This window comes from Chlorocebus sabaeus, chromosome 6, assembly GCF_047675955.1.
Source record: "Chlorocebus sabaeus isolate Y175 chromosome 6, mChlSab1.0.hap1, whole genome shotgun sequence".
Classification (NCBI taxonomy): domain Eukaryota; kingdom Metazoa; phylum Chordata; class Mammalia; order Primates; family Cercopithecidae; genus Chlorocebus; species Chlorocebus sabaeus.
This window is the reverse complement of record NC_132909.1, coordinates 38990371-39005175: the sequence shown is the minus strand read 5'-3', so window position 1 is coordinate 39005175 and position 14805 is coordinate 38990371. Positions and strand designations below refer to the sequence as shown.

Below are 14805 nucleotides of genomic sequence, written 5' to 3'. Positions count from 1 at the left end.
TGCTGCCTAATAAAACAAGATCCATGAGGACAACTTTCTACAGATAAATGGATAGTGTACTTTTCTCTAAATCAAGTCTCAGAGAAGAAAATAGAACTGAGCAGATGTTTTACTAATGATTAATTATTGATACTCAAGTCTCCCAAGCTGGGGTAGACAAAGGGCAAAGAGAGCGGTGGTGATAATGAACCAAAGGGAGGCCAACCCTCTACTCCTTATCTGTGCCATCATCTAGTCTAGGTCATTACTATCTTAATCATAGGCTATTCTGATTTTTATCTCCTCCAGCCTCTTTTGTTTTGTTTTGTTTGAGATAGGGTCTCACTCTGCCACCCAGGCTGGAGTGCAGTGGTGTGATCTAGGGTCACTGCAGCCTCCGCCTCCTGGGTTCAAGTGATTCCCCTGCCTCAGCCTCCCGAGTAGCTGGGACTACAGGCGCGCGCCACCAGACCCGGTTAATTTTTGTATTTTTTTGGTAAAGATGGGGTTTCACCATGCTGGCCAGGATGGTCTCGAACTCCTGGCCTCAAGAGATCTGCCTGCCTAGGCCTCCCAAACTGCTGGGATTACAGGCGTGAGCCACTGCACCAGGCCTCCTCTAGCCTCTTTCTATTCCAAGTAAGCATCGCTTTCGAAAGTAACTTTTCTAAAATAATGCTTTATGTATATTCTTTGACAATCTCTCAGTAATTCCTCATAACATCCAATGACATTCAAAGCTTTCAACAATCGGGTTCCATCTTATCTTCCTAATGCCTAGTAAAAATGGGTAAGCCCTGTAATTCCAGCACTTTGGGAGGCGGAGGCAGGCACATCATGAGGTCGGGAGATCGAGACCATCCTGGCTAACACCGCGAAACCCTGTCTCTACTAAAAATACAAAAAAATTAGCCGGGCATGGTGGCAGGCGCTTGTAGTCCCAGCTACTCAGAAAGTTGAGGCAGGAGAATGGCATGAACCCGGAAGGCGGAGCTTGCAGTGAGCCAAGATCGCGCCACTGCACTCTAGTCTGGGCAATACGGCCAGACTCCGCCTCAAAAAAAAAAAAAATTAGGTAAGCCAAAATCACATACTGATCATTCTGGTCCCCATCCCATCCCCAGCCTAAATATACCAGGTATTTTCTTTTTTTTTTTTCTTTTTTTTCTTTTTTTTTGAGACAGCATCTCATCCTGTCACCCAGGCTGGAGTGCAGTGGCTGCGATCTCAGCTCGCTGCAACCTCCGTCTCCCACGTTCAAGCAATTCTCCTGTCTCAGCCTCCCGAGTAGCTGGGACTACAGGTGCCGACCACCACGCCTGGCTAATTTTTGTACTTTATTAGTAGAAAGCGGGTTTCACCATATTGGCCAGCCTGGTCTCAAACTCCTGACCTCGGGTGATCTGCCCGCCTCGGCCTCCCAAAGAGCTGAAATTCTAGGTATGAGCCACCACGCGGCGACGCCAAATATTTCCTTGCTGAAATGACTAAGCACCTTTTCTCTTCTAAGAGAACTCCTATCTGTTATTCACAGTAAATTTAAGTCTCTTCCATCTTTTCTACTAAGCTCTGATAACTAAGCCTCAGAGATCTCCTCCTCCTTTAGTACTTCCATTACTGGCACATTGAATTTGCTACGTTCTATTGTTATTTCGCTTGTTATACAAAAATCATGAAGAAAAAATGACCCAACAAGCCAAGTGCAGTGGCTCATGCCTGTAATCCCAGCACTCTGGGAGGCTGAAGGGGGTGGATCACTTGAGGTCAGGAGTTGGAGATCAGCCTGGCCAACATGTGAAACCCTGTCTCTACTAAAAATACAAAAAAATTAGCCAAGCGTGGTGGTGGACGCTTGTCATCCCTGTAAAAAAGAAAATATGACCCAAGAATAAAAAAGAAACTTAATGACCCCCTTTCCAGCAGAGCCCTAGAAGAGCCAATCGCTTTCGTTCTTAATAGCAAAATTCCGTACAGCATGTCTAACTAAAATGGAAATAACAGACCAGCCCTTAGGAGATCAGCTACACCGAAGAGAAACTGATCAGGCTAGAAACAATGAACTCTCTCTGTGTCTCTTTTTGGGGGGCTTTCCCTACCTCACTTTGTTTTTCAGTTTTCCCTGTCTCTCAAAGCCCAATATGTTCCAACAACTGCCTCTCAACTTCTCTAAAACTAGGACAGTCATTATTTTGGACTACATATTTATTTATAATCACTCATATAAAACCAAATTATAAAATTATACCCTTGGTATGATTTTAACAATGCTAAAAAACATGCATATATGTGAGCAAAAGCTATAAGAAGCTTAATAAAGATAGCTGATATGTTTGGGTGATTTACCTTTCTTACCTCATATGGTTATAATAATGTACTTCATGCAATACATAAAATCAGACGAAAATTCCTTCAAACATTTTTTTATCATTTTTATAATGTGAGAGAAAAAAGTGGGGTTATCTATCTAAAGCAACGTGACTATCTCTGGCTCACTTCTCTTATTTGTTCATATTTCAGAGTCCTCTCTTCCCAACTATTCAATACCTACTATGTGAACAAGGATGGGATTACTTGAAAAAAAAATACACCTCCTCATTAGAGAGAATAAATCAGAAAGTGACTGACAGTGCTGTAAGTACTTTGCTAAAAGCTCCAACTGACTTTTTTTAACCTTTAAGTCAGTTAACAGAAGGGTTGAAATTTCAAACCAATACTCTTCTTGTACCGGTGTAACTATTAGAACTAACCATCTTACCGGTTCTTCAACTTCTCCACTAGCATGCTGAGCTTCAGTTTGTAGATCTATAGGAGGAGCATCTTCCACAATTCTTTGAACAGACATCTGAATAAACTCATCAAAAGAATCCAGCTGTTGTCTGACCAAGCCTTTCTCGTCAAAATAGGAACTGGGAAAATATTTGAGTTCAGTCAGTTGCAACTCAGTGATAATTTCTAGCATAATTCCCCATTTTCATTATAATCAATTCAACAGTCATTAAATACCAACCATTATATGTCAACCACTAAACAAGATACTGTGATCTATCTTAAAAAGGATGAAACCAGGCACATTTTCTTTGTAGAACTTATTATTTGGGGAAAAGCAGCTTATATTTGTGGGTAAAATACTTAAAGCACGATATAAGAACTATAAGGATCCCAGCTCCTGGAAGGCCAATGCAGGAGCATTGCTTGAGTTCAGCCTGGGCAACGTAATGAGACCTCATTTCTACAAATAAAAAAATTAGCCAGGTATGGTGGATGTGCCTATAGGCCCACATACTCAAGAGGCTGAGGTAGGGGGATCATGTGAGCCCAGAGTTTGAGGCTGCATTGAGTCATGATGGCATCATTGCACTCTAGCCTGGGAGACAGCGAGACCCCATCTCAAAGAAAAAAAAAAATGTATGTCCTCTATGGACAAATTTTATTCTACCTCTTTGAAATATTTCTTGAAAAATGAGTCAGGAGATAAAACTAAAGAAAAATCAATAGCCAAAGATAATAAGAACTTTGATTTGAATAGGAGGGGGGATAGTGATATCAATGACTAAAATAATGCGTGAGAATACCAACTTTAGGTTACCAATCATTAGTTCTATTTTGAATTGTTAAAGGTGGGATAAGAAGAGTAAGTCTTTACATAAAAATACTCAGCAAAAGACTGGTGATAAAAATGTAGCATGGCTGAGAGATCTATAATCTAAAGAGTAGACATTATTTTTATAAGGAACAGATACTTTTCAGGTGAGGGGTATGGAAAGACATAAAGATACAAGTAGATACAAGTGCAAGAGGATCTCAACAGATCACTCCCTATTACCATCCAGGAATAGCCGCAAAGCTGGGCTTCAGAGAGGCTGGAGGATCTAGCACAACCCTCAAGATTATCCCATCACCCCTCAGCAGTAGGAAGTGCCCCACCACACCTCCACATCTCCACTCCTGTATCTTGTGACCTCTGTCATCTTGTATCTGTGAGACTACTTAGCTTCTGCTCCCCAACTACTGACTCCCCCATCTTCACATCAATTTTCTGAGACAATATGCAGAGTCCAACTAATCATCAGCCTCCCATTTTGGCTTCATCACCTCACACATCAGTGACAGGCCAACAAATCGGCCCCACCCTGATCCAGTCAAGTACGGCCACCACTATGAGAAGTTAGATTCTATGGTAGAAAGCACAGCAGACAACCATACATGTGTAAGGTATGAACTAAATAGTAGTTGAGGCAATTTATTTCAGTAGAGACTGTCACATATTAGGAAAGAAATTTCTCATAATCATGTGGATTAGTTATTGATGTGTAAGAAAAACATGGCATTGCCTGTAATATAAATAGCAATGGTTTTTTATAGGCAATTTAAGAGGAAATAGCTTCTAAACTATAGATAAGTTTCATTACCCCAGGAAGCTGAACTATACCTACTTTCCCCAAAATCATTAGAATGGTGCTTAAACACCTAAACTATATAAATATTTCATATTTATATCTACTCTAGTGCTTATTTTACCTGAAGTCATCGTATGCAGTTACTTGTGATATTAACTAATATCACATTCACATTGCTAGGTAAAGATCACTTGGTATTGAAAAGTAAAAAAAAAATCAAAATTCATTTCTCAATAACCAAAGTATCTACAGTCAATTTAAACTTAAAAATCAAATAACTTATTTTGTAACAAATGATAAATGCTATGACAGTTCACAATAGAGTACTTTATCCTTGAGCAATCTACCACATATGTTGAAAACTTCTTCTTCTTCTAAGATAAAATATTTTTTCTACTAGAAGAATGTAGAATATAGGCACACTCCACAGAACATCTACCTGATTATTGTTTCCTAATAAAATACCTCTTGGTGTTTAACACCCAAACATCACAGAAGATGTAACTGTCTCAATAAAGTTTTGTCTTCTACAGTCAATTTGTTTTATTTTTTGTATTTCTAAAAGGCTCCAAGACAATGCTTCATTCTAGCTATAGGTGGCAAAAGATAGTACGGCAGAGAATACAGATGTTTAAATACAAATGGAATCAAAGGTTACCATCACCTCAGGCACAAAGAAAAGCTGACTTTTTGCCAGATTTCTTTTATACTTTGTTTAAAAAAAAAGAGAGAGAGAGAGGGTCTGGCTATGTTGCACAGGCTGGTCTCAAACTCCTGAGCTCAAGTGATCCACCCACCTCAGCCTCCCAAAGTGTTGGGATTACGGGCAGGCGTGAGCCACCTCATCAAGCCTTTTTGCCAAATGTCTTAATTCCACCTGTGGCCAGGGGCCCTTTCCCCACAGCCTTCAATTTTAAAGCTTTTTCTGCTCCTCTTTTTGCTTCTGCTGGAAAGCTGTGTCTTCCTCATCCATCTCCTTGGCCTGCTTCTTCGGCTGTTTCACGGGCTTCTTGCCACCTCTGCAACCAAACGTGGCAACTGCTGCCCCTGCCCCTTCTCCAAACCCTGCCACCAGAAACAGAGCTCCCATTCTCACCCCCACTCCTTATGGAAAAATATATACTTATATCCCAAAAACTCAATTTTTAAAATTATTATTTATTTTTAGAGACAAGGTCTCACTATGTTACCCAGGCAACACTCAAACTCGTGAGCTCAAGTGATCCTTCTGCCTCAGCCTCCCAGGTAGCTGGGACTATACAGGCACACACCACAGCACCTAGCTTTCAATACTTTCTTTTGTAAGATTCTGGACAAACACACTGAATCATATCTTTTTTATTTTTTGAGACGGAGTCTCGCTCTGCCGCCCAGGCTGGAGTGTAGTGACGTCATGTCACCTAACTGCAAACTCTGCCTCCCAGGTTCAGGTGATTCTCCTGCCTCAGCCTCCCAAGTAGTTGGGATTACAGGCGTGCACCACTACACTCAACTAATTTTTTTATTTTTTAGTAAAGACAGAGCTTCACCATGTTGGCTAGGCTGGTTCCAACTCCTGACCTTAAGTGATCTGCCTGCCTCAGCATCCCAAAGTGCTGGGATTACAGGCAAAACAATCTTTCTAACAAAACAACATTCAAGAAAGGTATTCAGTTAGACTCCAAATACAACTGGCAGAATGTCGGAAGCATGTGTTCTTTGAAAAGAGAGAATGTTGACCAAGAGGTCATGCACCTTGGAGCTGAGGGGGCTCAGAGAGGCATCCATCGTCGTGTTGTTGTATATGAAGCAGGGGATGAGAGAAGAGTTATAAGCCTTTAACATCCTAACATAACAGGATGTTACTTTATCACTTATAAGTTACTTTTCTTACCTATACAAGGCTTCTCAGAATTTTACCACATTTAGTTACACTTAGAATTGGATGGGAATTTGCAGTGAATTTTAACAAATTTGTTTTTAACAAAGTTAAAAACCAATTTTAACTTTGTCTATTTAAAATAATGAGAAAACCAAGCAATCAAATTAACATTACTAGTAATGAAACAAACGTGCCTCCTGATATGATGCACTGAGACTATGTCACTTCTGCCAAAAGTAATCATCTGAATCTAATTATGAGAACTATTAGACAAACCTAACTGAAAGGCATCTTAAAAAGTAACTGGCATGTATTCTTCAAAAATGTCAAGGTACAAAAAAAAGAACAGACACACTGAGGAACTGTTCCAGATTAAAGGAAATAGAAGAATATGCCATGACAACTAAATCCAGTATGTGATCCTAGGCTGGATCCAGGGTCAGAAAAATTTTTATTTTGCTATAAACATGAGTGGAACAACTGGCAAAATGTGGGTAGAGTCTACAGATTAAATAAGATCACCATAATTGTGATGATGTAAAAGAATGTCCTTATGTCTGCAAGTTACTCTTTTTTTTTTTTTTTTTTTTTTTTTGGAAACAGGGTCTCACTCTGTCATTAAGGCTGGAGTACGGCAGTGCAATCTTGGCTCACTGTAGCCTTAACCTCCCAGGATCAAGTGATCTGCAAGTTATTCTCACATGTTTCAGAAAAAAATATGTACCAAAAGAAGAAAAGACAAAGAAATGTAGTATGGGGTAACATTTTCGGAATCTGGGTGAAGTGATTAAATGAATTCTTTGTCTTAATTTTTAGGTCTGAATTACTTAAAATGTTAAATATATAAATAAAATAACTACTGTCATGTAGCATATTTATATAGAGCAGCTATTTATCAAGAAGAATAAGCAGGAAATCTACATTGCCTTTTCAAGCTAATTCAGTTTGGTCCAAAGTTACCTAATTACAATCCAGCATGCTTCTTGCCACAAATCCGGGGTGATTTCATCATCATCCTCATCATATTGCATATCTGTAAAAACAAAATATTGTACTCATTTGCAATGAGATGCCACTTAGTTAACATCTTGCTCCTATAACTTTAAGTAGCAGAAACATATTTACTTTCTGCTGAATAAGTAATGCTTTCACCCCAGGTTCTCTAAAATTTCAATTACATTAATAAAATAATTTATGTCTATGTCACACAGGTATTCTTCCAATATACGAAGAGGTTTATTAGAGAGTTTTAATGTAAGTTGTATGAATTTTAAGTTTTCCATTTTATTGATCAGTAAGATTTTCAGAGACTACAGTAAGAGACAGAATGAGGGGGCAGAGCCATGGAAGAATTCCAACAGCTGGGCAATAATACCCTGAGGTGGGGCGATCTATTACAGCAACATTTCATACATGTACAGGTATGAAAGATTACATTTTCCAAAGATGGCCACTAGCCTATCTCCCATCCCACATGGCCTTCTATAATGTGATCTTGACACTCCCATCATAAGATATAGTGGTCTATGCACCCTCTCCTTGAATCAGGTAGATTCTGACTCTCCTGTGACTTAAGAGAATGCCGCTGAAGCAATGCTGCATGACTTCAGAAGCCAGGTCAGAAAAGGCGATGAAGTTTCTGTCATGTTTGCTAAAACACTTTCTGGAGCCCTAAGCTGTCATTAAAAAGTAGTGGTGGCTCAGGCCTATAATAATCCTAGCACTTTGGGAGGCCAAGGTGGGTGGATCACCTGAGGTCAGGAGTTCGAGACCAGCCAGGCCAATATGGCAAAACTCCGTTTCTACTAAAAAATACAAAAATTAGCCGGGCATGGTGGCGCATGCCTGTAATCCCAGCTACTCATCAGGCTGAGGCAAGAGAATTGCTTGAACCCAGGAGATAGAGGTTGCAGTGAGCTGACACTGCACCACTGCACTCCAGTCTGGGCAACAGAGAGAGTCTCTGTCTCAAAAATTTAAATTAAAAAAAAAAAATTTTTTTTTAAAGTCATACACTATTCTGAGGCTGCTACATTCTGAGAAAGCCCAAACCATAAGGAGAGGTCACTTACAGATGCTCCATTAGCAATTTTAGTCCTTGAGTCCTCCCAAGCTATGTCTCATGTCAGACATGAGAGTCAACACTACAGATCATCTCTCACCCAGCTGTCAACACTCGGCCTTAATGTCTTCTCAAATGAACCAGAGTCACGGTGGAAGGCAGGCAAGTCCTGTCCAAATTCCTGACCCACAGTATCCATGAACATAACAAAATAATTTTTTAAGTAGCTAAATTTTCGGGTAGTTATGCAACAGTAATTTAAATATGCATTCAAAAAAATCAGTATGCACTGGTCCTCTAATATTAATCCCATCGTCTCATGTGAAAGAATAAGTGTGCTGTATTTTTGGTTTTTATTCTAATGTACACATACATAGCCTGTAAAACTTTGGGTTCAAAATTTGATACATATACAAAATAAATTTTTAATAAACCCTTCTTAAATGGACTGGAATTATTAATCCCTATACCTGGGGGAAGGGTAAGAAAGACAAAGTTATCTATAATAGCTCAGAGATTTCCAGCTTTGATGAGAGATTAAAAGTTAGTATCACTGCCATACCAGAGATGCAAGTAAGATGGTGGAAAAAGGAGAGGTACTGAGATCGGCTTTAGAGATATCTATAGATCACATATCCCTTCAAATACTTCTAGTAGGCACATATATACGAATATAAACTCAAATGAAGAGTCTAAATTATAGACAACATGTGACACACAATAGATACACCTTGGCATATAACACGTGTATCTGTGTCAATAAAATAAACATTTAAAAATTTTTTTAAAAAAGTACAGAATTGGAATCATTAACAAATGTGTGGGAGAAAAATGAGATTGTACGTAGAGAAGGAAGACTGAAGGCAGGATATCTGGGAACAACTTTAAGAGTCATATGAAGGAAAATGAACCCATGAAAGAGACTCATTTATTCATCCGTTCATCAAATTTTTTTTGAGGCTGGGTGCACTGGCTCATGCCTATAATCCCAACACTGTGGGAGGCCAAGGCAGGCAGATCACTTGAGACCAGGAGTTCAAGACCAGCCTGGCTAATATGGAGAAAACCCATGTCTACTAAAAATACAAAAATTAGCCAGGCATGGTGGCACCCACCTATAGTCCCAGCTACTAGGGAGGCTGAGGCAGGAGAATCGCTTGAACCCAGAAGGTAGAGGTTGCAGTGAGCCAAGATCATGCCACCGCATTCCAGCCTGGGTGACAGAGTGTGACTCTGTCTCAAAAAAAAAAAGAAAAAAAAGTGATATGAATATTCCTGACAAAGACCTGAAGAGGTTAGGGAAGACTTCCCAAAAGCTGGGCAGAGGCCAGGTACAGTAGCTCATGTCAGTAATCCCACCACTGGAAGGCCAAGGTGGCAGGCACACTTGAAACCAGGAGTTCGAGACCAGCCTGAGTCACAAAGCGAGACCCCCGTCTCTAAAATTGCCTTTAAAAAGCTGGTCAGGCACAGTGACTCACGCCTGTAATCCCAGCACTTTGGGAATCCGAGGCAGATGGATCACAAGGTCAAGAGTTTGAGACCAGCCTGGCCAGCACGGTGAAACCCGTCTCTACTAAAAATACAAAAATTAGATAGGCATGGTGGAGCATGCCTGTAATCCCTGCTACTCAGCAGGCTGAAGCAAAGAATCACTTGAACCTGGGAGGCAGAGGTTGCAGTGAGCCAAGATCGCACCACTGCACTTCAGCCTGGGCCGACAAAGGGAAACTCCATCTCAAAAAAAAAAAAAAAAAAAAAAAAAAAAGCTGAGCAGAGACCTCACGTTATAAACAGGAGTAATCAGGCAAAAGGAAGGGAAAAAGGTAGGAGGAGTCAAGAAAGAACCCTACCGAATAGAAAAAACCAAATTATGCAAAAGACCCCATAATGCAAGATAGGATGGCATATTCAAAGAATGACAGAAGGTCAATGTAGCGGAAGCACAGAGTGTGAAGTTGGAAGTGGAATAAGAAGAGTTTGGCCTTTATCAAGAGATTTCAGTTTAGCAGGGTTGTGGCTAGGTCACATTTTCGTTTCTGAAAGATCCCTATGGCCAGTGTGGAGAATGGATTGGAAGTACACAAATCAGTTAGGAGTCATCTAGGCAAGGGATGGCAGCAACATGAACTAGAATGATGGTGAAGGGGATAGAGAAGTGACCAGATTTGACGTATTTAGGAGACAGAACCAATAGGGCTTGGTGACTGATTAGATATAGAGGTGAAAGAGAAGAGTCAAAAATGATGGCCAGGTTTTTGATTTCAACAACAGAGGGTACAACAGTTGTACCTCAGTGTCCATTGGAGACTGGTTTCAGGACCTCCCATAGATACCAAAACACGGATGCTTAAGTCCCTGACATGAAATGGCACTGTTATATACCCTAGGCACATCCTCCTGTATCCTTTAAATTATCTCTAGATTACTTATAATACCTAATACAATGTAAATGCTATGTAAAGAGTTGTTTACTTGTAATGTTTATGGAATAATGACAAGAAAAAAAGTCTCTACATTTTTACAAGGACACAATTTTTTTCTAATATTCTCTTTTTTGTTGAGACAGGGCCTTACTGTTACCCAGGCTGAAGTGCAGTGGTGTGATCACAGCTCACTGTAGCCTCAAACTCTTAGGGCTCAAGCAATCCTCCCACCTCAGTATCCCAAGTAACTGGGATCACAGGTACACGCCACCATGCCCAGCTAATTTTTAAATTTTTTTGTAGAGATGAGGTCTCCCTATGTTGCCCAGGCTGGTCTCAAACTCCTGGCCTCAAGCTTTTTAATATTTTAAATCCAAGATTAATTGAATATACAGATGTGAAACCTACAGATACAGAGGGCCAATAGTGCACAGGAGGCAGTGACTTTGGGAGGGGAATAGCTAAATAATTAGCTCAGTTTGGGCAGCGACAAGGTTAAGCAGCCTGGGAGATATCCTAGTTGGCCAGCAGCAGTCAGATACCAGGGCTTTTAAACTAGAAGTATACATTCAGAAGTCATCCATATACAAATGGTAACTAAACAATGGTAAATGGATGAGATCACCCAAAGAGAATGTAAACAGGAAAGAAAATGAGAACAAAAGTCAGATAAGAAGAATCAAGTGGAAGTGATGTGGCTAGAAAGCTGAGTGAGTTGCCAGGAGGATGTCATCAACAGTTTTGAAGACCACAGGGTTTAGATAAGATTTTTTAAATATCCATCTCATTTATCAATTGAGAAGTACTGTCAATCTTAGAGCTATCTTAATGCAGTAGCATGAGTAGAAACATATGTAATCAGTTGAAAAGGACATGAAAGATGAAAATTAGAAACAAGGACAGCTTATTATTTTTATGTTTGGCTGTGAATGAAAGGAGAAAGGTAAAATACTAGAAGAAAAAGGAAAAAATGAAAAGTTTAACTTGTTTCCATGTGGATGACAGAAATCTGACATTTTCACATAGTGGCTGAAAACTGATGAGGACATTATCTAATAAACATTTCAGAGGACATGGGCAAGAATAAAATGTAGGTTCACTGCTAAAGCAACTATGATAAACTCTTTTTTCCACGAGATCATTATACATTGCAAAACTAGTACAAATCACCACTATGGTGGTCACTTGGCATCATCTAGCAAAATGTTAAAGGTGTATATCATTTGACGTGACAATTTTATATGTAGAAATGCATACTTGGGCAAATTATATGTACAAGATTATTCATTTACAGCACTGAACCCGAAAATGACTAGAAATAAATCAAATATCCATCAAGAGACTACTTAAGTTATGGCACATCCACACAAACTAAGTAACTGGAGGAGTGGGCGAAGGGGCGGGGGCGATGCTTTCTGTGTACTGATACGAAAATCTAGATACATTAAGCAAAATCTACAAGTGGAGAAAAGTGTGAATATTACTTTCTGTCTTTAAAAAAGGAGAAAATCCCATTTATATTTGCTCAAATATGCATAAAGAAACTGTGGAGGCTGGGCGCAGTAGCTCACACCTGCAGTCCCAGCACTTTGGGAGGCTGAGGCAGGTGAATCACCTGAGGTCAGGAGCTTGAGATCAGCCTGGCCAACGTGGAGAAACCCTGTCTCTACTAAAAATACTAGTATTAGCTGGGCATATTGGTGCATGCCTGTAATCCCAGCTACTAGGGAGGCTGAGGCAGGAGAACTGCTTGAACCTGGGAGACGGAGGTTACAGTGAGCCAAGATTGCACCACTGCACTCAAGCCTGGGCAACAGAGCAAGACTGTCAAAAAAAGAAGAAAATAAGAAACTGCGGAGTGATTAAAATCTATTGTAACAGTAGTTACCCACTGTGGAGAGTTCAAACTGGGCAGATGGTGGGTAAGAAGGAGACCTGACACTTTAATTTTTTTTTTTTTTTGAGACAGGGTCTCACTTTGTTCTTGGCTCACAGCAGTGTCAACTTCCCAGGCTCAAGCGATCCTCCTGCCTCAGCTCCCCAAGTAGCTGGGACTATAGGTGAGCACCAGCACACCCAGCTAATGTTTCTATTTCTTATAGAGAGGGGGTCTCCCCTGTTGCCCAGGCTGGTCTTGAACTGCTGAGCTCAAGCGATCCACCCACCTCAAGCTCCCAAAATGCAGGGATAACAGGCGTGAGACACTGTACCAGCCACCCCACTTTAACATTTTTAAACTTTCTGGCTTGTGAGCTGAGAATATATTACCTAGCCAAAAATTATGCTTTAAAAAATCTTTTTTTCGAATTTTTCTTCTACTGAGATAATAGTTAAAAAGAACAAGTACTATAATGATGCTAATAAATTTCTAGAACACAAGATATAAATGAGACAGAAGTTTAAACAGCTTTAAAAGTTTAAGTTTTTGGCTGGGCACAGTGGCTTACGCCTTTAATCCCGGCACTTTGGGAGGCTGAGACAGGCAGATGGCTTGAGCTCAGGAGTTTGAGAACAGCCTGGGCAACATGGGCAGACCCTATCTCTCAAAAAAACTTTTTTTTAAAGTTTAAGCTTTTGCTTCAATTTTTTCCATATCATTTATCAGAAGTAGCTGAGGGAATAAAGAGAGGAGATGTAAGAGGTGGCCAAGGAATTGAGAGCTAGAAGAAAATAAGATTTGCATTAGTAGATATGGAGAATGGAAAAGGCAGCTACGAAAATACACTAGATTCAACTAAGAATTCTTTTTTTTTTTTCCCAAGACAAGTGTTACTCTGTCATTCAGGCTGTGGTGCAGAGGCGCAATCTCAGCTCACTGCAACCTCCGCCTCCTGGGCTCAAGCGATGTGGCCTCAGCCTCCCGAATAACTGGGATTACAGGCGCGCGCCATCACACTCGGCTAATTTTTGTATTTTTAGTGGATGCGGGATTTCCCCCCTGTTGGTCAGGCTGGCCTGAAACGATCTGCACGCCTCGGCCTCCCAAAGTGCTGGTGGGAGCCATCGCGCTCGGCCACTACTAAGAATTCTATATGCGCGAAGAAACAGATATTATACATTGGTCCAGTGTAGCAAAATACATATCATCTAAGAACTGTGACATTGTGAGAACTGTGACATTGTGAGAACTGTGACACTGTGAGAAGAGGAAATTTAAACGCCATCCTTTAATACAATTTACTTCGACTTACAAACAGCAGGAAGAAATGTCAGACTAAACCGAGTCCCCCCACCCTCCCTCCGATATTCTCTGTCCCGATATATTTCCAGGGCCTTCCACACTGCCTGATACAGGCTGACACTCAACACTTCAGCTATTCAGTAAGTCGACTGTGACTTTAAGGAAAAATTTTAAAGGGCGCTCTTTGCTTCAAATTCAAAACCACGGAATTTATCTTACGGTTCTGCACGCTACTTCACTACGGAAAGCGAGGATCAGATCTAAAGGAACGAGAAAGTGCAGAGAGCAGCAGTGAACCTAACCGGGAACATTAACGCTGTGTTCCCTGCACCCTCCGCCTCTCCCTACCCCAGTTTCGTTCCCGGCCTGAAAGGTGTGGGAACAAGGATAGGGACTGTGCGGCCGGCGCGAGGGAAGGCCCCAATCCTCAATCCAATCAGTTCCCCAAGCTTCCCTGCTGGACCGCCGTGGCATGTGTTTCACCTACCCTCATCCGCGTCGTACATATTGCCATAACGGTTCCCGAGCTCCTAACTCGAAATCAAAGACAAAAAGCGCGCAGAAGCCACCAGCCCCGGGAGCTAAAGACCAAGTAACTTCCGTCTCCGACGTTCCCAGAATACTGTGCGACTCACTCAAGAGGCCGCCCACAGGGACGCCAAAGTTAGGATCTGCGCCTGCGCAAATTGTAAGGTAAGCTTGGGCGGGAGTTGAGTTGCACACGCGCAAATTGTGGGCCGCCGCTGCCGGTGGCTGATTGAGAGGACAGCTCCCGCAATCTGCTGTCGCATCCGTCCCGTTAATGTTTTATTTCTGCTTGTTTTTCAATGTCGTTGCACAAATAACGACACCTGAAAACAAAGCCAAGTATACTTATTAATAAAAAGTGCTCGTTCTGT

General features: G+C 41.0%; 1 protein-coding gene across 1 annotated transcript in view; it reads right to left on the bottom strand.

The window, feature by feature from the left end:
* Positions 1-14514, bottom strand: part of LOC119622851 (DNA-directed RNA polymerase II subunit RPB2-like) — a 29856-nt gene extending 15342 nt beyond the window's left edge. Inside the window, exons 1-3 of the mRNA XM_073015746.1 lie at positions 14394-14514; positions 7198-7270; positions 2735-2885 (exon numbers count right to left, since the gene is read on the bottom strand). Coding sequence (XP_072871847.1) covers positions 2735-2885; positions 7198-7270; positions 14394-14412 — 243 coding nt within the window. The 5' untranslated portion in view covers positions 14413-14514. The remainder of the gene's footprint in view (positions 1-2734; positions 2886-7197; positions 7271-14393) is intronic.
* Between the last annotated feature and the right edge of the window lie 291 nt (positions 14515-14805).